Source organism: Hemicordylus capensis, chromosome 5 (assembly GCF_027244095.1).
Source record: "Hemicordylus capensis ecotype Gifberg chromosome 5, rHemCap1.1.pri, whole genome shotgun sequence".
NCBI lineage: Eukaryota > Metazoa > Chordata > Lepidosauria > Squamata > Cordylidae > Hemicordylus > Hemicordylus capensis.
The window spans coordinates 111,979,425-112,001,318 of record NC_069661.1 but is presented as its reverse complement, the minus strand read 5'-3'; the positions used below and the strand labels follow the sequence as shown (position 1 = coordinate 112,001,318).

Below are 21,894 nucleotides of genomic sequence, written 5' to 3'. Positions count from 1 at the left end.
GTCTCCCTTCAGGCAAGTCACATTGAAAACGTAAACAGCAGGGGGAGCAGTCTCGCAGCAACTTAAAACCCGAAAAAACACCAGATATACGACGTCCTAGCTCTATATTGCAGCAATTAAATTCAGGACAAGGCATTGGCAATGTGCATGGCACCCTGCTGTCTGCATAGGGACTGCTGTGTCACAATGCAGGAAGTGTGGAAGCACACTTCCGAGATCCAGCTTGACTCCATTGCAGGGTCTAATCTGGAAAGTGTCACAGAGAGAAGGAGAAGAGCAACAATGCAGGAAGCAGCTGCACTCAGGGAAATGAGTGCCAAGAACATAGAAGCAGTGTAAATGTTTTTTGAGACATCAGCATTCTTTTGTAATTCAGCTGTCTTGAATATGCTAATGTTCAAGTAAATATTGAAATCACAGATTATTCAGCTCCTTTTTATACTTTTTGTACAAAAATATATACATAATGTAACACAGGGCTGGCTACATGAAGTTTTGATGCAGTAGCTGATTTAATTTCTCTCTCTGTTCTTATCAAGACAGCACTGTGGCATTTGTGTTCAGTACACTAATCAAGAAAGGATATACTTTGCTTTTTTGTTTTTAAACCGTTTACTTGATGTTGGAGATATTTGGTCTGGTTGAGTTAAGAATGAACTAGATTGCATTTTTATATGCCAATGTTAACCCTTGAAATCTGGTTTAATTGCATTTGTATCGGTTAGTGTGGATTTTAGTTAATGGGAGATATATACAGTCCAGCATTTCTGCGATACTACAGTGTAGATAACTGATGGCATCTCTTCTAACATTTTTTTTTCTTATGGGTTAAAAAGAACTAGTAATTCTGAGCAGCTGAATACAACTAAAGCAGCTGAATCAAACTAAACGCAATGTCAAAACCTTTGAATAATCCATTTCTTTAAGGACATTGTTTTAATTCTAAGTAAAGGAGGAGTTAAGTATTTGATTAAGAATCCTATTTTGACTTTACTAAAAGGAGTGAGGCTCTGATTAGACTGGTTTTTGTTTTCCATAAAATGACTTTTCTTTTTCAATTCAATTGGGTCACTGGCCTCCCTTCATGTTCCTTGCTCTTGAGAGCCTTCAGGAACTTGATCTGCACTCCTCTGTTAGAGGTATCAAGTGTTCTCTTCACTAGTGCTCAGGGGAACTGACACCATTTCCCACCCACCCCCATTAAAAAGAACAGAACTCTTTCTTTTACAGAGTAAAAGGACTACATTGCATTTATGAAATGATGGTCAGCCCTTTTAACAAGGAAATCTAGTGGCTTGAAATAATGCTCTATTAGCAAAATGTCCATTTTGTAATGTCTCGTGTGACTGTGGTTTGTCCAGATCTTCTTTATTTGGACTGTTGAGGACCACAAGCCTTTCTAGGCCTCCGCAAGAGAGCCCTCCCCTGCTGTAGTGCAAATTCCTTGCGATTTTCCTTTAATGATGATGGATGGTGGAATGGACTAATTTTTTGAATCTAGATTTGATTTAAAGTGTTTTTTTTTAACCACCCAGATCTTCATTCTTTTTTCATTTTTCTATTTAACTGCTTGAAGAACTTTTGTTGAAAAGCTCGCTCTGTGTGTGTGTGTGTGTGTGTGTGTGTGTGTGTGTACACACAGATAAAAACAGTATTGCAAATTGGCTCTAGAAACAAATTGGCAGCCAGTGAAAATCATTCACTACTGGTGTAATGTGGTTGTAGTTGTTAGATCCTGGCAACTGCACTCTGTACCAGTCGAAGCTTCCATAAGTTTTTTAAAAGCGACCCTCACATACACGTTATTGTAGTCTAGCCTGTTACTGTGACCAAACCATTTCTCTCCAAGAAGCAGTGCAGCTGGTACATCAAACCAAAGTTGTAAAAGGCAACTTGAGTCTTTGCTACATCTTGAAACATGTTGATTTTTAGATGCAAACAAAACATACTGTGGTAGTAGACAGAATAGTTTCTTCTAGAGTTCTCTAGCAACAGGCTACATGATGTACAGCACTTCATTGAAACTAAGGGCATGCTGGGCTTCTTGTGCAACTTCAATGGCAGCCCTGTCAGTATAGTAATGAGGTTGCTGTACAAGGACTTTAGTGCAGCACTCCTCTCCATTGGTAACAATCACATGCTGTAGCCCAGCGTCTTTAAAAGTGGATAGTGACTTTTGGAAAGAGAATTGGAGCCAATTGCAATCATGTAAGGCAGCAAACTTTGAGACTATTTTAGAAGCATTGCTGAGTTATTTATTATTGCCTCTATTATGTAACTACTACTCACAATTAATATTTCTTCCTTGCCTGTTATGGAGTGATGCATGTGACATCCCATTACAGTAAACACAGGTGTGATGTATGAAACCTTCGATCTGTCTGCTTTTTGTTTCCATGTTGTAGTTTGGATTGTGGATGCCTGAAATTAGTTGACGGTTTATGAAGCCTAATGTTTCAAACTTGAACTCCAATAAGTATCTGCAAGCCAAGGTAGCAGATACTTGTGTGAGTAATATTGTTCACAGCAAATATCACTATGGTATATACACGGATTAGCATTTTTAATGCCTTGGCTTTAGGTAACATCTTGTTAGCAGTTTATATATTTAAGCTGGTTTGCAAGCCACTCTAGAAGTTGTTTTACTGAAACCGTACAGTTTTGCAAGTATAAATACTCATACTCGTCTGAAGAGGGCCACTTCACATATTAAATAAAGGCAGCTATGCAACAGGGCAGGTTCAGATGTCACAAGGACAGATGGCTTATTTTTAATAACGATGGTTACTTTGTATGTTTGAACCTGTGCCAGTGAGCAAACCATGGCTTATTTCAGATAATCAAACCATGATCTGAACCCAAGGCTTGAATTTGATTTCTTTACCCTAACCATGGTCTCACATGTTGTTCAAACCTGTAATTGTGGTTAATTAATCTTGGTTTGTTACAATAGCTTTTCCTTCTCGAGGCTATTGCATAGTGGGCGGTGAGGAGACTGTGGGACCTGAACAAATCCTGTTACAGAGAAACAAACCACATTTGGTGATTGTCCATGATAGCAATCCAGATTTGTAAAACAAACCTTAGTTAAAATAAACTGTAGCTCTGTGTGATGTCTGAACTTGCCCAGAGTGTACTCAATGGATCCTGAGCCTAATCTTGGCTCTCTGATGACTATATCTGTATGATGTGTATGGTTGTGAGGACATTTATCACATTTCACACTTTGACCTTTTTTTAATGCACACCTAAGATATGTAATGTGGGAATTGGCCCACTGACACATTAATGAGAAATACTGAACTATTTGAAAATATGAAAGGCCTCCTTGGTTTTGTGCTTCTAAGAAAGCACATATATACCCTTGAGCATGGCTTTTAGATAGCTGATCCTTAGATCATTAATAAAAATGAGTGATGTGCAGATTAAACTGGATTATGGACTATAGGGGTCAGGAAACTGTGTCTATAAAAAGTGTAACTAACAAACCTAAGTGTATTCCATTTATCCAGGTTCAACTCTGGTGTTCATATGAATGCCAGCTTTAAATACACATGAAGAGTGAATAGACTGTTTGATAAATACGACTTGGATTTATTCAGTGTCTCCTTTTAAGAACTGCTAAATTTTTAAAAGCAAGAACTGCAATTGGAATACAACTTTTTCTTGCTTTTAAATTTGGCCTCTCACTGAATGACAAGAATTAATATGTACAGAATTATTAATTTCTTCTCCTTAACTGTAACAGAGAAAAGGATAATCTATTAAGCATTCTGAACATATTATTTTTTGTTATCCAGTGAGGGGCCAAACAAAGGTATGAAAAAACCATTTTCCAATTGCACTTCTTGTTTTTAAAAATTTAGCAAATCTTAAAGGAGATAGACCTATAATATACCTCTGAAAAAACCACAAGTCGTATTTACAAAATGACCGTCTCTTCACTGCCTTTCAGCATGTAGACTCCTCTTCTTTGTTCAAATATGAACTAAAAGGCTGTTCATGGTCCTGAAAAACTTAGGCTTTGAAGGTGGCATGGGGGACGCTTCTTTGTGATATGATCCCAAGCTGCTGCATGCATGAGGGGCAATATACTGAAATCACCAGTCATGAAGGGCTTTCTCACCTGACTGGCATCTGACTGAAGGAGAGATGATGATCTGGTTGGAAAGATCTGTGCAACAGGTTCTGACCACGTGGTTCTAGTATTCACACACTTACTGTAGTAACAGCATGAAGTTGTACCATGGAGAAGTATGGGTGTGTGTGAACAGAACCTATGACAGTTCAGTTGCATGGAGCTTAGTCTGGATCCTGCCTATTGTGTCTTAGACATGACTAAGCACCACTGAAATAAATGAGACAAATTAGTCATGAATAAATCTCATTAATTTCAATGGGAATTATGACTAACTTAGTCTGAATCTTGCACTGATGTTATAAATTAAGAAACCTGAAGGACTAATTTATCTTGCTTCCTTCTTTTGACATGTGAAGCTCAAGATGCTGATAATTTCTTATTTTTGTCCTTAGATTCTTGCCATTTACTGAGTCCACCATGCTTTACTGAAGAAGATAAATACAGTCTGGAAGCTCTCCGCACAATTCATAAACAAGTGGATGATGACAAAGATGGTGGTATTGAAGTAGATGAAAGTGATGAGGTGGGTGTAGAAAATACTCTACTTTCTATTTTTAAAAACTGAAGTGATATGAAAAGTAGCAAACACAAAAATACTGTTTAGCAGTGCTTTGTCACAGTCTTTGCAACCGGGATGGGAGTGGTTATGCCTTACACCCATTAAAAGCAATTCTGTAGCTCATCTAGGTCTGCTGTAGAGCTACCCAGTGCTCTCCTGGTAGATTACCCAAAGAAAATCACATGGGGATAAAGCCTTTCTGGTACACTGTAAAAACTGCATGTCATGAAATCTGTTTGTAGAGAAAGCAAGTGTAAGAGCCATGTTGAACAATGTCTGGTTCTTGTTGCTTTGAGGTGGGGACAGGATAGGGGAAAGGACTAAAGCCCTCCCGCCGCTCCTCACCATGAAAGGCAGACTGTGCCTAGCTTTGGATACAAACTATAAGAAAAAATCACCTACCAGTCTTTCCAGCGCCCCAATTACACAGTAAAATACGGGCACTGGAGGGGGCAAAGAGGCGGGAGGGGTAAGTAAGCCCTCCCCACCCTTAAAGGAAGACCCCCCACCCGGACCCGGACCGGCCAGGTCCGAACCGGTCAGGACAGTTCGGAGGCCTTTAGAATGGCCTCCAGACCGGTTCGGACACACCCCTAGTTGTTCCTGGAGCTACTTAGTATAGGCTGTTGTTAAAAACAGTTTCAAGTAAAACTGTACTTTCCTTAGGACAGAAGGTTGTCTCATAAAAAGCAAAGAATGTGGAAAATATGCAAAAATAGTCAGCAAGGAGATCCTTGCCCCTATTAACTGGGCAGTGAGGCACCTTTTTAACGTGGTGATTCTCTTTATTTAGCTGGGGGAAAGTAACTGGCCCTATCCACCCCCACCACAGTACCTCCAGTGACTGTTGCTGATGTCTTTCTTATGTTTCTTTTTAGATTGTGAGCCCTTTGGGGACAGAAATCCATATTATTTAGCAATAGCAATAGCACTTACATTTATATACCGCTTTATAGCCGGAGCTCTCTAAGCGGTTTACAATGATTTAGCATATTGTCCCCCAACATTCTGGGTACTCATTTTACCGACCTCCGAAGGATGGAAGGCTGAGTCAACCTTGAGCCCCTGGTCAGGATCGAACTTGTAACCTTCTGGTTACAGGGGCGGCAGTTTTACCACTGCGCCACCAGGGGCTCAGTCTTTATTTATTTTAATAAATGTGGACAAGCTGCTTGGGGTGGTGCGGCCTACCACCTGTTCTCTGGATCCTTGCCCGACTTGGCTGCTTCTATCTAGCAGGGAGATTGTTGGAGATGGCCTCGTTAATATCATAAATGCATCACTGAGGGAGGGTAGGGTGCCCCCTTGTTTGAAGGAGGCATTGGTTAGATCACTCTTAAAGAAGCCTTCCCTGGATCCCTTAGCGATAGACAGTTACAGGCCAATCTCCCTTGGTTGGGCAAGGTGACTGAGAGAGTGGTGGCCAACCAGCACCAGGCAGTCTTGGAAGAAACTGATCTAGACCCATTTCAGACTGGCTTTAGAGCAGGCTATGGGGTTGAGACAGCCTTGGTCGGCCAGATGGATGACCTCTATGGGGGAATCGACAGATGCCCTCTACGGGGGAATCACACTCCCCGACTCTGCTGGTTCGTCTGGATCTCTCGGCGGCGTTCAATACCATCAACCATGGTATCCTTCTGGATTGCCTGGGGGAGTTGGGGATAGGGGGCACTGCTTTGCAGTGGTTCCACTCCTATCTCTTGGGTAGATTCCAGATGGTGGAGCTTGGTGACAGTTGCTCCTCAAAACAGGAGCTGTTATATGGAGTCCCCCAGGGCTCCATTCTGTCACCGGTGCTTTTTAATATCTACATGAAACCGCTGGGTGAGGTCATCAGGAGATTTGGTGCTGGGTGTTATCAGTATGCTGATGACACCCAAATCTACTTCTCCCTTTCATCTTCAGGAAATGGCACTCATTGTCTAAATGCCTGCCTACAGGCAATAATGGGCTGGATGAGGGAAAACAAAATGAAGCTGAATCCAAGCAAGACGGAGGTGCTCATTGTGAGGGCTCAGAATCTGAGGGGTGAGTTAGATCTTCCTGTGCTGGATGGGGTTACACTCCCCAAAAAGAAGCAGGTGTGCAGCTTGGGAGTACTCCTGGACCCAGGCCTCACCCTGGTATCTCAGGTGGAGGCTATGGCCAGGAGTGCTTTCTATCAGCTTTGGCTGATTCGACAGCTGCTCCCATTCCTTGAAGAGGATGACCTCAAAACAGCATCAGCTGGTAACCTCCCAGCTCGACTACTGCAATGCGCTTTCCGTGGGGCTGCCTTTGTGCGTAGTCCGGAAACTTTAGTTAGTTCAGAATGTGGCAGCTAGATTGGTCTCTGGGGCAACCTGCAGAGACCATATCATGCCTGTTTTGAAACAGTTACACTGGCTGCCAATATGTTCTGGGCAAATTACAGAGTGCTGGTTATTACCTTTAAAGCCCTGAATGGCTTAGGTCTGAGTTATCTAAGAGAGCGCCTTCTTCTACATGATCCCCACCACATGTTAAGGTCATCTGAGGAGGTCTGTCTCCAGTTGCCACCGGTTTGTCTGCGACGCAGAGGCGAGCCTTCTCTGTAGCTGCTCCTGGGCTGTGGAATGCACTTCTGGCAGAAATGCATAATCTTAATTCTTTACTGACTTTCAAGAGAGCCCTTAAAACCTATCTGTTTGGCCTGGCCTTCCAGGGTTTTAAATGATTTACTATTTTAAATTTTTTAAATTGTTGCCTTGATTTTCAGAGTTTTTAGCTGTTTAATTGGTTTAATTGTGTTTTAATAGTTTGATTTTAATTGTTAACGTGTTTTAATTTTTTTTATTGTGCTGTAAACCGCCCTGAGCCTTTTAGAAGGGTGGTATATAAATCTAATAAATAAATAATAAATACATATTTTTTTTTCTCTATATAAACCGCTTTGGGAACTTTTGTCGAAAAGCGTATTAGTAGTACTAGTACTACTAGTAGTAAATTGCTCCCATTTACTTTGTGGGCACCAATACTAACAGCAATTAAGGTAACCAAGATTCACTCGTAACCTGGTTTCAAATTCTAATTAATAAGGAAACTTGGTTAACCCACAGCTACTGCTTTATTTGCTGGATAGGACTGTATTCAAATGGGACTAGGTAGATCTGGGCTTAAATTCCAGCTTGGCCATGTGTTTCAGCTTCCTGTTTTGAAATGGGAACACACAAGTGCCACCTGTTTTGTCATGCCATACTGAAGAGTGTTTGTGGTGGGCGGGCAGATAGGCTGCAGTGGAGAGGAGTTGATGGGAGAACCTTTTTGTTCAGGTAGAATTCCACTTGCAGTTCTATGGATCCAACTTGATGTCTATAATATTTAACATTAAATATTCAAAATGTAGTGAACTTTGGATAAATAACAATTTGATATTTAAAATGTATTGTAGAAAGCTAATGAAATTGCTTGTTTGGAAATTAATATGTAATTTTAAAAACCAGTTCTTTTTCCCCCTTTTGATGTACTGGGGACCATGAATATTTCTTTAAGTATGTTTAAGGAGATTTTTTTTTCAGGTGAAAATTTTACTCTGACCCTGAAAATATAATGCAGTGGTGGCTGTTTGGGTTAGGCCGTGGAACATGGTGAAAATAATTCTGATACAAAGGTGCATATTTAGGAATGCAGAATATAGGCCATGGCACAGGAAGGCCACAGATGGCACGAACTCGACCCTCACTCCTTGGGCTGGAGCATGCATGCTCTGGCCTGGCTGAATGCAGCAGTCCCTATGAAAGACAGCAGAAGGTGTGAATTGCTTAGCTGCTTCTGCTGCTCTTGATTTAGGGCAGCTTGCATAACAAGATGGGAGGTGTGAGGAGGAGTGATTTTTGATTCCCTTCCTCTCCTCCATGCTAAGCAAAGGCTTGATTCTAAACCATACAAAACAGTGGAGTGCTTTTAGTTTCTGTTGGTTTCTTTAAATGACTAAAAGCTCACGCTAGAGAATCAGGAGTATATGTGTGAGTGACTGTATTTTAGGATATATTTTAGCTGAGTTATTGAGAAGGGCTTTTCTGAGATACATCTTAATGAAAACAATTAAGGTCACATTACAAATGATAAAACTCAACCTTTATGAGCCTTCTTTAGTATGTTAGGTGCTGGGAAAACTCTGCTTGAAACCCCAGAGAGCTGCTGCCAGTCAGAATAGATAATCCTGGGCCAGATGGACCAATGATCGGATTCTGTAAGGCAGCTTCATATGTTTGTTTTAATGCTGTACTTCTATAAAAAGTTAATGCATTTTGTAAATAAAGTTGTATTTCACAATCCAAACTGCACATGAATATGGTTATATTGAGGTTGACTTTACTGGCAGTGGTACTCAGATCAGCAATACTGACAATTTTTGCTTCAAGTTACAGTTTTATGTATGTATTAATTTTACAGATGTATATCTTTTATTTATAAAATATTCGTAAATATTTGTATATATATGAATATGAGAGCATTTAGCAATATCTGTTACATAGTGTCAGCATGATGAATTTGTATCTTAAACTTTTAATATGCATGTTGTTAGCCAGACTAACAACATAGCCAGTATATAACATTTCAAAAATATAAATTCTGCATTGGGATGTGGAATTGTGTCTTTTTCAATATATTTAAAATGGATTCCTGTTCATAATCTTTACTATTTTAATTAAAAATGTTCCTAGCTTTACAGAATGTAACTGGTCTTTTTTGGTTATTTATTTAAATTTTTTACAGAACACTTTTCTATTAAAAGTATCCAGAGCTGCTCATAAGGTCTCCAGTTAAAGCAATAAAAACACACAAATAAACATTGACAAATCATCCATAGCCATAATTGGGAGAGCAGTAAAAAATCCATTACAATCAACTGGATAAAAGCAATGAAACCACAAATCGCCTCTTACAAGTCTTGTAGAATAAAAACATCTTAACCTGTCTAAATAGTAACAGTGTTGGTGGCTCATGGATCTGTTTGAGGCTATTCTACAGATGGGGCACCACCACTGAAAGCCCTCTCCTTCGTTGCCATCTGCCTCATCTTTAAATGGAGAGTCACCTAGAGGAGAGCTTCTGAAGCAGGTCTTAAAGATTGGTCAGGTTCTTATAAGAAAAGGTGACCCTTCATGTACTTTGATCTCAAGTTCTTTAGGACTTTAAAGTCAAAATCAGCACCTTGAATTGTGTCTGGAACTATTTTGGATGACAGTGCAGGTCTTTCAGGATTACTGAGAGGTGTTTAGCCTGATATGTTCCAGTAAAGGACCATGCTGGCTTTTCTGAGCCAGCTGACATTTCTGAACAGGTTTCAAAGGCAGTACCACATACAGCACATTGCAGTAATCTAAGCTGGATGTAAGAGCAGCATGAGTAATTGTAGCTTGGACAACCACCTCTGTTCAGGAGGAGCTGCAACTGGTGTGCCAGCTGAAGCTGGTGAAAGGCATTTGATGCCATGGAGAGTACTTGACCATCCAGTGATGAGGCTTGATCTTACCGCATCCCCAGGCTGCAAACAACAACGAGGTGTGTAACCACATACAGAACAGCTAAAATACCATCTCCATAGCCAATTGAATCACCCACAAACAGAACCCCATCTTGTCTGGATTGGGCTTGAGATCGTTACAGGGTCATTTGATTAAAAGGCTGGTTGTAAAGCTTCAAAATAAATTGGCTTTCATCTGTCCCATTACTTTTTCCAGGCACCTGTTCAGCACTTCCACTGCCCTTCCTAATTAGGAGCTAATTAATCAGCATACTTATGGCACCTACTCAGAATCTTTGGGCAGCCTTGCCTAGTACTGCCACCAATGCTTTGTAACATCTACATGTAAGCGCTGGGTGTGGTCATCAGGGGATTTGGTGCTGGGTGCTATCAATATGCTGATGACACCCAAATTTATTTTCCGTTGTCATCAATATCTGGAAAAGGCCTTCCTACCGGCAGTAATGGGCTGGATGAGAGATAAACTGAAGCTGAATCCAAGCAAGATGGAGGTGCTCATTGTTGGGGTTCATAATCTACAAGATGGGATAGAACTTCCTGCTCTGGACGAGCTTACACTTCGTCCAGAAAGAACTGGTTAATTGCTTGGGAGTGTTCTTGGACTGGGTCTCACCCTGGTGCCTCCATTGTCCAGGAGCGCTTTCTACCGGCTGTGATTGATTTGGCAAATCTGCCTGTTCCTTGAGGAGAATGATCTGAAAACAGTGGTACACCAACTGGTAACCTCCAGGCTGGACTACTGCAATGCCCTCTATGTAGAGCTGCCTTTGTACGTAGTTGGGATACTTTTGCTAGTCCAAAATACAGCAGCCAGTTTTGTCTCTCGGATATCCTGGAGAGACCACATTATACCTGTTCTTAAACAGTTACACTGGCTGCTGAGATGTTTCCGGGCAAAGTACAAAGTGCTGGTTCTTACCTTTTAAAGCCCTGAATGGCTTAGGTCCAGGTTATCTGAGAGAGTGCCTTTCTCTACAAGATGCCCACTGCTCATTAAGATCATCAGGAGGGTTTTGTCTTCGAGTGCCACCAGCTTATCTTGTAGTGACCCGGGATCGGGCATTATCAGTAGTGGTGTGCATGGAACAGGCACCTACCAGTTTGAAGGTGGGGGGGATATCTGTAAGGATGGGGGAGGGTGCTCTTATCCTTCCTGCCGTGTTTCCCCGCTGGTGCTGTCACTCAAAACGGTCCAATGGGGCAGCAGCATACCTGCTTGCCACCCCGGTGCCTCCTTCGGCTGGAAGTGCCTGGTGTGCATGTGCTGTACCATTTTAAAAGAGAGTGCCGGTGGGGGAAAGGGGCAGGAGGGGTAAGAGCACCCTCAACTATCCTTAAAGACATTTGAACTGGTTCGGAGTCCCGTAAAAGGGCCTCCGAACAGGTTCATGCATATCCCTACACGATTCTCAGTTGTCACCCCTGATTTGTGGAACATACTCTCCGTAGATGTGAGAGGATATTATTCCCTGGAGACCTTCAGGAGAGCCTTTTAGCCTGGCTTTTAATGATATCTAGTTTTTAATTTTAATCTGGTTAATTTTTAAAAAATTGTTCTATTATGTGTTTTGTTTTAATGTAAAGCACCCTGAGCCACTTTAGGAAGAGTGGTTATAAATTGAATGAATTAATTGCATAGGGCCCTGTTGAACAACTTTAGCTCCAGTGTCTTGGCACTGAACTATAGCCCCTCTGCACCACCATCTGTAATCAACTCCACCAGGAAGGAGCTGAACCACCTTAACATGGTCCTTCCAACCTCCATAGACTATCTAGAAAGATACCATAGTGTCTAGTATTAAAGGCTAGTAGCTGTGGCTGGCTGCCTCCTCCGGCCAGCCGCTGCGCTTCCTCTTGGCCACCGGCCTGCTGCCTCCTCCAGATCACTGCCTCTCTTCTTCCTGGCGGCTGGCCAGCCTGCCTCCTCCTCTGGCCCGCTGCCATGCTTCCTCCCTGTGGCTGGCCTGCCAGCCACCCGCCTGTCCCGCCAGCCACCTGCCTGGCTGCCGTTACTGTTTCCTTCCCTGTCGCTATCCAGGCAGCTGCTTGCAAACGCTTGAGAGAGCTGTCACACATGGGATTAGCTACAGGTACTTTAGGAGAATGAAAGATAGATAGATAGATAGTCTAAGAGGCCTAGGTGAATCAATACCGTTGGACACGTGTCATTCTCTTTGTAGGTCATCTATCATGACTTATTGCATGCTTGGTGCCAAAACTAACTGGGAAATCAGTCTGAAATGGGTGCAGGCTGCAGATGATCAGGGTCATTCAGAGTTTCTAGAGTTGGTCCCCACCACCTGCTCAAGTAACTTATATCAAAAAGAGAATGCTTGAAACCAGTTTGTTGCAATTGTCTGGATCTAAGGAAGGTTTCTTCAGGAATTACAGATCAACTGCCTCCTTCAGAGTGGCTGAGAATCCTTGCTCTCATAAGGAGGCATTACTACCTCCTGGATCCAGTTGGTCATCCTCCCCTGGATAAATATAATCAGCCAAGATCGGTAAGGATAAAGCAAAGTGATGGTTAACGTATCTTCCAAGTATCTTGCACACACTAAACTGTAACAACTGAAACTTGCCCAAACAAATGGAACCCCATTGTTCTCCAATAAGATCTGGTATTTGCACTGTAAAAAAAAAAAGTGTGGGGGGGTCCACATTGGATCAGATGCAGCAATTTTATTGGCTATGAGGTTTACAAAAAGGTTTCAGTGATCTGTTGGAAGACTCCCTTTGTGTTAATTTTTGTATGTGAGCTTTGAAAGCATTTGCGCTACATCTCTGTGCCTGAAGTGGGCTTTCTTTCTCACTTTTTAAAAGCATGCAATTCTTTTCTTTCTTTCTTTGGAATATCTTTCTGCCAACATTTAAAACATGTCAAAGTATTAATTACAAGTATCATTTGGAACAAAGATGTTATTTTTATTCCAAATGATACCTGTAATTAATACTTTGACATGTTTTAAATGTTGGCAGAAAGATATTTCTAATTTTATTTGGCAAGGGAAAAGACCCAGAATTAATTTTTAAAACTTAACTGATGCTAAAGAAAGAGGAGGTCTTGCCCTCCCAAATTTAAGATTGTATTTTGATGCAGCATATTTGGTATGGATGAAAGAATGGAAACGTGAGAATTCTGGATTTGGAGGGCTTCGATAGAAGATTTGGTTGGCATGCGTATTTATTTTATGATAAGACCAAAGTACATAGGGATTTTCTTAACCATTACATTAGAAGAAGTTTGATAATAGTTTGGGAAAGAAATAAGAAATATTTAGAAAACAAGGTACCTCTGTGGTTATCTCCGCTAGAAGCTGTTATGTGCAAAGAAGTGAATATGAAAACCAGATGGCCGACATATAACGAAGTGTTGAATAAATGTGATAATAAATGGGAATTGAAAAAGGAGGAAGAGCTAAAAGACAGAGTGAATAACTGGTTTCAATATTATCAGTTAAATGAGGTTTTCAAAAAAGATTTGAAAATAGGCTTTGAAGAGCGGAGATCAGAATTTGAAATAGAGTTATGTGAAAGTGATGTAAAACTAATTACTAAAATGTACAATCTGTTATTATGTGAAGAAACAAGAGATGAAGTGGTAAAATCAACAATGGTAAAGTGGGCATAAGATGTAGGTCATAATATTAATTTAGAGGCCTAGGAGAAGCTATGGAAGAAAGATCTTAAATTTACAGCGTGTTTTAATTTAAAAGAAAATTTTATAAAAATGATGTGCAGGTGATACTTAACACCTAAGAAACTAGCTTTAATGTATAAAAATGTATCTAATAAGTGTTGGAGATGTAAAGAAAGTGAGGGGTCCTTTTACCACGTGTGGTGGTCCTGCAGGGAGGTAAAAAGGTTTTGGGATATGATTTATGATGAATTTAAAAAGATTTTTAAATGTGTATTGCACAAGAGACCTGAATCCTTTCTGTTGGGCATGATTAATGAAGAAATCTCAAAAGAAAATAGAAATTTATTTCTATATCTTACGACGGCAGCTAGAATGGTTCTTGCTCAGAAATGGAGATCTGCGGAAATTCCAGCAAGAGAAGAATGGTTGATGAAGGCATATGAATATGCAGAAATGGCAAAACTTACTATATTAGTAAGAGATAGTCATATAGAAAGTTTTATAGAAGACTGGAAACCCTTTCTGCGGCATATGAAAAATAATGTGAATTTGGATTTATTAACACAGGTTGAAATGTAAAAATAACAGTTGGAGAATTTGTTATAGTAATGAAATTAAAAGGTGATGAAAATAAGGACTAGGACATAATAACTAGATATATAAATATGAAGGAAATATTTACATGAGAGCAAATATGGATGTTTTAGTATAACTATGTTGAAAGATGAACTAGACGTCACATTGGTATACAGAAAACTAATAAAAATGAAGTAAACGATAAAATAAAATAAAATAAAATAAAAGCATGCAATTCCTCCCACCATCTCCATCTCTATGTTAGTGGTGGGGGTGGCTACACACACACACACACACTCCAGGTTGCTTCAGCTCTTCCATTGCAGCCCTCTCCTGGGCCCCATTCTTCATCTTCCTTGCTGGCTTTGAGACGGAGGATTTGCAGAAGAAGCTGCAAATGAAGCTGGGTAAAGCCGCAGCTGCTGGGATTGTGTTGGTTTTAAAAGAACTGAGAAACCTTTTCAGACATTGGAATACTTCATGAAATTCAGTTAAAGGAAAGAAGGACAGTAACTAGACCTCAAAACCAGGAAATACGTTCACATAAATTGCCGCTTTTGTTGGAGAATATTGAGGAGTAATCAAAGTAACATGCAAATAGTAGGCACATTTATGACTTGCTGACAGGATCAGTAACTCTCCCCCTCCCCCTTATTGTAAGTCCTGTGCTTTTTGTTAAGAAACTTAATCAGTTGTACCAAGGTATATTTATATAGAGATCTAGTTAAGGCTTTAATTAATATTAAGTATAACTTTATGGTGGGTGTGAAGAGAAAAACTGTTTGTTCTGTCATTGGAACATTCTTCATACAATTTTATTTCTGAAGCCAAATGACACAGCTGACTTCCTCTGTGGCAATCTTTAGTTAGCCTGTAGTGACTCCTAGCCTGATGCCATAGGCTGAAGTGGTTATGTGGTTACTAACTTGGTGCAGACCTCTGCACTTGTTCAGTTTTAGCACTCTATTGCAATTGCTGCTTTTCAGTCAGTTGCAATAAAGTACAAAAGTAAATGTATGGAGAGTTTTGCATATGCCAGATGGCAGTCACATTAACGTCTGAGCCTGTGACAGGACATCATAGGCGATGGCATTGTCAAACCACTTTGTTTGACAATGTTGTTAAATTCCACACATGTGAATGGGAATTGTCTGGGAAAGTCCAGCAGTTATGCTTAATTTCAAAAGAAGAATACTTGATGCTTTAGACATAATTAATAATAACAAAGAAAATATTTCTCAAAAAATGAGAATTAAAGGGAAGCTAAAAAGGAGAGTCATGGTCAAATCACTTTGGGAATATTTGGGGATTGTTTTAAATCACTGAATAGTAGATCTGAGCATTGCATCAGGCCATTTATCAGAACTGACACGAGGCAAGCCTTATTGGATAATTTTTCATCAGATACAATTTAGTGGGCTTTCCAGAATTCAAAAAGTGAACTTGCTTCTGTCTTCAGTCAACTGCCTTCTGGGCAGCTACAATGGTGGGGCTTTAAAATGCTTCCTCTGCCGCCCCCCAGCACTCATACCACAATGTTTGGGAGAAGAAAGCAACATAATGACATTGTGTCCTTTCCCCTGGGGCACAATTCCTGGGGGTGGGGTGGATTGGCTACTGCCTATAGTTATAAGGGAGACCATTTCCCCCCAGTAATGCCCTGGGGAAACAATTCAATGTTGTGATGTTGCTTTCTTTCTCAGAGCATTGTGGAGCAAGTACCAGGGGGGAATTCTAAAAAGCTCCCGCTGGAAGGCAGCCATTTTCCAATACAACTAGATGATAGAATTCAATTACTGAATTCAAGTAAGCCACCACTCTAGTTCATTGAATCAGTCTGATATATGTTGCCAAAACAGCACCCTGCTATATGTTTTGGAACTGTGGGGCAGCTTCCATTTTGGGATGCCTGAGCTCACAAAGTTCTCAAAGCAGTTTACATAGAAAAATAAATAAGACATATGTAAGATGGTCTCCTGTCCCCAAAGGGCCACAATCTGGGCTCACAATTGGAGGGGCGGTACAGAAATCAAATGAATAATAATCTAAAAAGAAACATAAGGCAGATACCAGCAACAGCCACTGGAGGGATGCTATGCTGGGGTTGGATATGGCCAGTTGATCTTCCCCTGCTTAATGTAAGAGAATCACCAGTTAAAAAGGTGACTCTTTGCTGAGTTAGCAGGGGTACTAAAGGGAATCATCCCCAAAGCCTCTCTTTGTCTGACTTTCAAGGAGAAGGAAATGCTGGCAAAGTAGACCTCAGGTTAAAAGCATACTCTCTGAGGGAATAGCTGATAGATAACTCTCCTCCTCAGTTACTCAGATAAGCACGGTACATCCACACCGCACTGTCAACAACCTATTGAGCTTGTGATGTTAAGATTTAAGAAGAACTTACCTCTCCACCTGGAGAGACATCCCGGTTCTTAGATAAGCTTTAAAAGTCACACATTCAGACCTCTACATACACTTCACTCAAGTCACAGCCGTTTGTTCAGTGGATCTACACCCAAACTGACCAATTCCTGCAACCATGAACTTCATTGTTCTACCTGAGTTTTAGCCCCTCCATGGAGGGAGCATAATTTATGCATTATCCTCGGCCATGTTTTGGAGTACAAGTACTCCTGGCCCAGCCATATGGACTCATAATCAGAACTGGAATCGGAGCCAGAATCAGGGTCTATATGGAAGTCTGCCTGGACTTACATCAGTCTGATTTTATTTATTGTATTTATTGTTGCATTTATATACCGCCTTTCGTTAAAAGACAACCCGAAGGCGGTTTACAAATAAAAACAATACAACAGGTTAAAACACACAGGTTCTTGAGGGTGGTAGCTTTACACCAGTTGCCGCCTCTTTTCCTCCCCGCTTTTCTGCTGCCTCCCCGCTGCGAGGAGGCCTGCTTGAGCGCTCCCCTCTACAAGTGCACCAAATGCACTACCAGATAAGGATAGGTAAAACTAACCTTCAGCCTCTCTGAATCTCCTTGCTCCCTTTCTTTCTTCCGTTTTCCAGTCCTCTCTACAGCAAGCCTTAAGCTGACCTATCTTCTTCTCAATTTTCAGCTTTTTAAATGACTTTTAATTTGGAACTTAATTCTGATTGTGGTTTTAGCCTGGATTTTTTAACTTGTTTACTTAATTTGGGTAATTTTTTAGTTTTATTTTACATTGTATTTATTTTATTGTTGTGAACTGCCTCGAGCAGTAGTGTACTGGAGGGGTGGGGCATAAAACAGCTTAAATAAATAAATAAATAAATAAATAAAAATCTACAATTTGAACCTTAAGCTAAAATTCCTCTTCATAAGATTCTTGCAAAGACTTTTTAGTTAACATTTCATTACTTTGCCTAACCAATCTTTTTCACTTCTTGTACCCCAATTTTATCCCTTAATAAATACGTTGTATTGCATATATGCTTCCTCATCATTTCCAGACCAAAGCTTTGCTCAAGATTAATACTGTGATAGACTGCTCCCCCATAGCCAAGCTAATTCCCCACAGTAACCCAAAAGCATAGTCAGAGTGTCCTTGCCAAGCACTCTGGAGCAGATCCATTAACATCCATTGGCTTGATTTCATGCATAAAATTTTGTGCAGTGGCAACAAATTAATTGATAACAGATCAGAATTGATACAGATCGTTTGCTTGGTGAACAGCCCTATTAAATAGGTTTTCAGATAAAATCTATGCCAAAAATTAGAAAGGGGACAAATCAGTCCAAACGAATGCCCAGCTTTCGAGGGAAGACAAGCTGTAGATTGACAATGAGGCAAGCCAAGAAGAAACTGTTGATATAATGAAGCTATTCCCACACACAGGCAAAATCAGGCTAAGGAAGCCCAGCCCAGTTTTGCCTGTGTGTAAGAATTGCTCATAATGCACCACACACTTGCTGGGGGCCCCAAACCTCCTGGCTGCCAGTAGCAGCTAGCGAACATCTGGGTGAGCAATCCACTCACTCGGAAGAAAAAGATGGTCTGCAGGGGAGGTAAGCATTTTGAGGCTTCTTTTCCTCACCCCTTTTGAGCCCTTTCCCGATTGTGAGAAAGGGCTCAATATATAATGAGCATGTTTACAAGCCCAATGAATTTCCATAGAAGATATTTAAAAACAAATTGTAACATTGCTTTAAATCAGGCCTGCACAACATAAGGCCCAGGGCCCAGACCTGGCCGCAAAGACTCTTTTGCTGGCCCCAGGGGTGTTCTAAGATATTGTGCCTGAGGCAAGGTGCAAAATACTGTTCCTTGGCACTGGTGGGGGCCAGCCTGAAAGCAATAATGATTTAGGGGAGAGAAGAGGACTTTGCATTGATTTGGGGCTGGCTTGCATTCCAGGTGCCCCACTGACTGCGTAGGGATAGGGCCTATTTCCTAGACCCTATGCTTGGTTAAAGTTGTGGGGGGTTTTATGTGGGGGGTGGGGAGAAACTACATGAGTAATTAATAAGTGCTTTCATAATAGTTTCAGTAATTCATTTTAAAATAATGAATGCACTGAAAATTGACCTCAGCCCCTGCACATCAAGTAATTTTTTGTTCTGGCCCACCAGAGCATTTGTGTTGTGCACTCTTGCTTTAAATAGTTCAGAAACACTACCATCTGATAAGGGTATTTAAAGGAATGCTGAAGAAAGATGTTGGAACACAATTCTTCACAACATCTTCGTTGAAAAAAATGTTGCAGAGAGATCCACAGCCTACCCTGTGATTTTCAGGCAGTGCATTTGAAGAACCCTGTCAGAGAGAGTTGACAAAAGATGGTTTTAACTAACTGATAGGTTAAGAAGCAATTAACCCAGAGTTCTGAAAGAATGAAAATGCATATGAATGAAGGTCATGTGAAGGAATATGAGGGTGGAGGGATTGGAGGTGGGGGGTTGGGCAAGGCAGTCTGGATTTTGATGGTAAGAACAAAGGGTAGCCTTTGTTCTTTGTCCTTCAGGACTCCTGTTCTAGACTAGGAATTGTGGATGCTACCCAAAGAGATTGCACTACATACATGCATGTTGTTATGCAGACGTGGACAGGAAGCTAGGTTAGGAACATGGCTAAATGACCATGTTCATCATGACAGGATAGATGAGTGATTTTGGTGGCAAAATTCCGAATAAAGGTGACAGGGCTGGGGTGTAAAAATTTAAGGGCACACAGAAAGGGTGTGCAGTACTCAAGGCAGAAAATAACTAGATTATGAACCAGAGTTATCTTCAAAGGATCTGAGAGGAGGGTGTGTGTGTGTTTGTGTTTCAACACTCTGCAAGGTGAAGCTAAGTATCTTAGCAGCAGACTGAATATGGGTAGCAATGGAGAAGTCAAAGCGAAGGCTTTTTCTTTCTTGTCAAATCAGCACAGTAACTGGTGACATTATGAGAGGGTATACAGTAGTTACCTTAAGTGGCGTAGTGGGGAAAAGCTTGACTAACAAGCAGAAGATTGCCAGTTCGAATCCCCGCTGGTCCTATATCGGGCAGCAGCGATATAGGAAGATGCTGAAAGGCATCATCTCATACTGCACACGCGGAGGCAATGGTAAATCCCTGCATGCAAACTGATTCATTGATTCATTTGCTTGGGGACTGTGTGTAGAGGGAGAATAGCAAGCGAATGAGAACATATCTCTGAATATTCGCATTCAGAACATTCCCCAGAGAAGGGAAAATGAGAGAACGAGCATCCTTCTGTGGGAATAATTTATTAGGTAGGTAGTGAATTGGCAGCGGAAAAAGAAACTTAAGGCATGAAGGGTGTTGAGAGGGAGGGAGAGTGATCACCTGTATCAAAGCAGAAGTGTAGGCTAGGAAGATGAAGGCATGGTACAGATCATTGATAGCAATGATTATATTGTGAGGGAGTGGGAAACCTAGCGTTTCCAGTCATATACTGCAGAACACTATCCAAAATAAGCTTTTTCTGTGGACAAATACTTTGCTGGAAATTGATATTTAATTTGTGGACCTTCTGTGCTTTATAGTAGCTCTTGTAATCATCTTTAGAAAAAGGAAAACATAATGAACCTAGGACTGAAATGTTTAAGACTTAATGGAGTGGAACCTGGTATTTGCTCAATAGCTGGACATGTAGAAAAAAGGAAATGTAGCATTATTTTCTTCTTACTCCCTCTCCTAAAGTTGTGCCCTTGAGTCGGTGTCAACTCCTGGCGACCATAGAGCCATGTGGTTTTCGTGGTAGAATACAGGAGGGGTTTACCATTACCTTCTCCTGCGCAGTGTGAGATGATGTCTTTCAGCACCTTCTTATATTGCTGCTGCCTGATATAGGTGTTTCCCATATTCTGGGAAACATACCAGTGGGGATTCGGACCAGCAACCTCTTGCTCGCTAGGCAAGTTATTTCCCCACTGCACAATTAGATGGCTCCCTCTCCGAATTGGTCCCAATTTGAATTTCCAGTTGGTATTTTCTATAGTAGGAGATTCATGATGGGAAAATGATTTAAGATGGGTTTAAGATTTTTGCAGGATTCTGTTTTTAATGAGACAACAAAAATTGAGAGAATTCTGATATATTTTTGTAAGAGGCTGATAGACCTGAAATTTTGGCTGGATCTACTCATACAGCAGACTGAAGTGATGAAATGTTGAAGCATACTGTACCATTTCAAAGTGTGTGTGTTTGGGGAGTGTATGGGGTGTGTGTTTCTACACATGCAGAGAATGATGTTCTGTATATTAGTATGTGTGCATTCTCTCTCTCTCTCTCTCTCTCTCTCTCTCTCTCTCTCTCTCTCTCTCTCTCTCTCTCTCATATTTCATGCATCTGATGAAGTGGGCTCTAGTCCAGAAGAGCTCATGCTGAAATAATTGTCTTAGGTTTTGAAATTTGCACAAGACCCTTAAAAAAAAAATAGTGTTCCACCCCAAGTTGGAAATAGTAGTCCACTCTACCACCTGAAGATGCTACCACAAATGTTGCAGCACAGATTCAACATATTTCTTTATTTCTTCTTTCTTTATTTGGTTTAGATGACTCTTGCTGATCTACCAAATCAAGTTGCAGAGTGTGTTTAGATTTCAATGAGAACTTTCTTGTCTTGCCCTATCCTGCAAGCAGTCCAACAGGCAGTCTGACAGGCAGCAAAGTTTGTTAGTATAGTAAGTGTCTGAGGTACAGAACTGTAGATAGAGCACTCCAGCTTGCTCTGACAAGGTTCAAAGGTGAACTGAAGCTTTAAATCCCTCAAGGATCAGACTATGCCCCTCAGGCTCCATCACTCTTCCTGGAGGGTGGAGAAACTTAAAGGGACAGCAACCTGCCCTAGAGTCTATTCATGCATTCATTCATTTTATTACATTTCTATACTGCCCTATCCATCCAAAGGCTCTGGGCAGTGGTACTTCTTTGTTCCATAACATCTCTCCTGGCCCATTGCCAGCACTGATTGCCAGGAAATCTTTTGAAAGAAGGTACAAGGTTCTTCAAGTACAAGGTG

The 21,894-nt window shown here is 40.9% G+C and overlaps 1 protein-coding gene across 2 annotated transcripts in view; it reads left to right on the top strand.

The window, feature by feature from the left end:
* STIM2 (stromal interaction molecule 2) overlaps positions 1-21,894 on the top strand; it is a 103,385-nt gene that overhangs the window by 42,092 nt on the left and 39,399 nt on the right. The window contains exon 2 of one of the 2 annotated variants that reach the window (XM_053254892.1): positions 4,534-4,664. In XM_053254892.1, the coding sequence (XP_053110867.1) occupies positions 4,534-4,664 (131 nt within the window). Of the gene's footprint in view, positions 1-4,533; positions 4,665-13,749; positions 13,755-21,894 lie in introns of those variants that run through there. The other variant, XM_053254893.1, reaches the window with a different exon arrangement.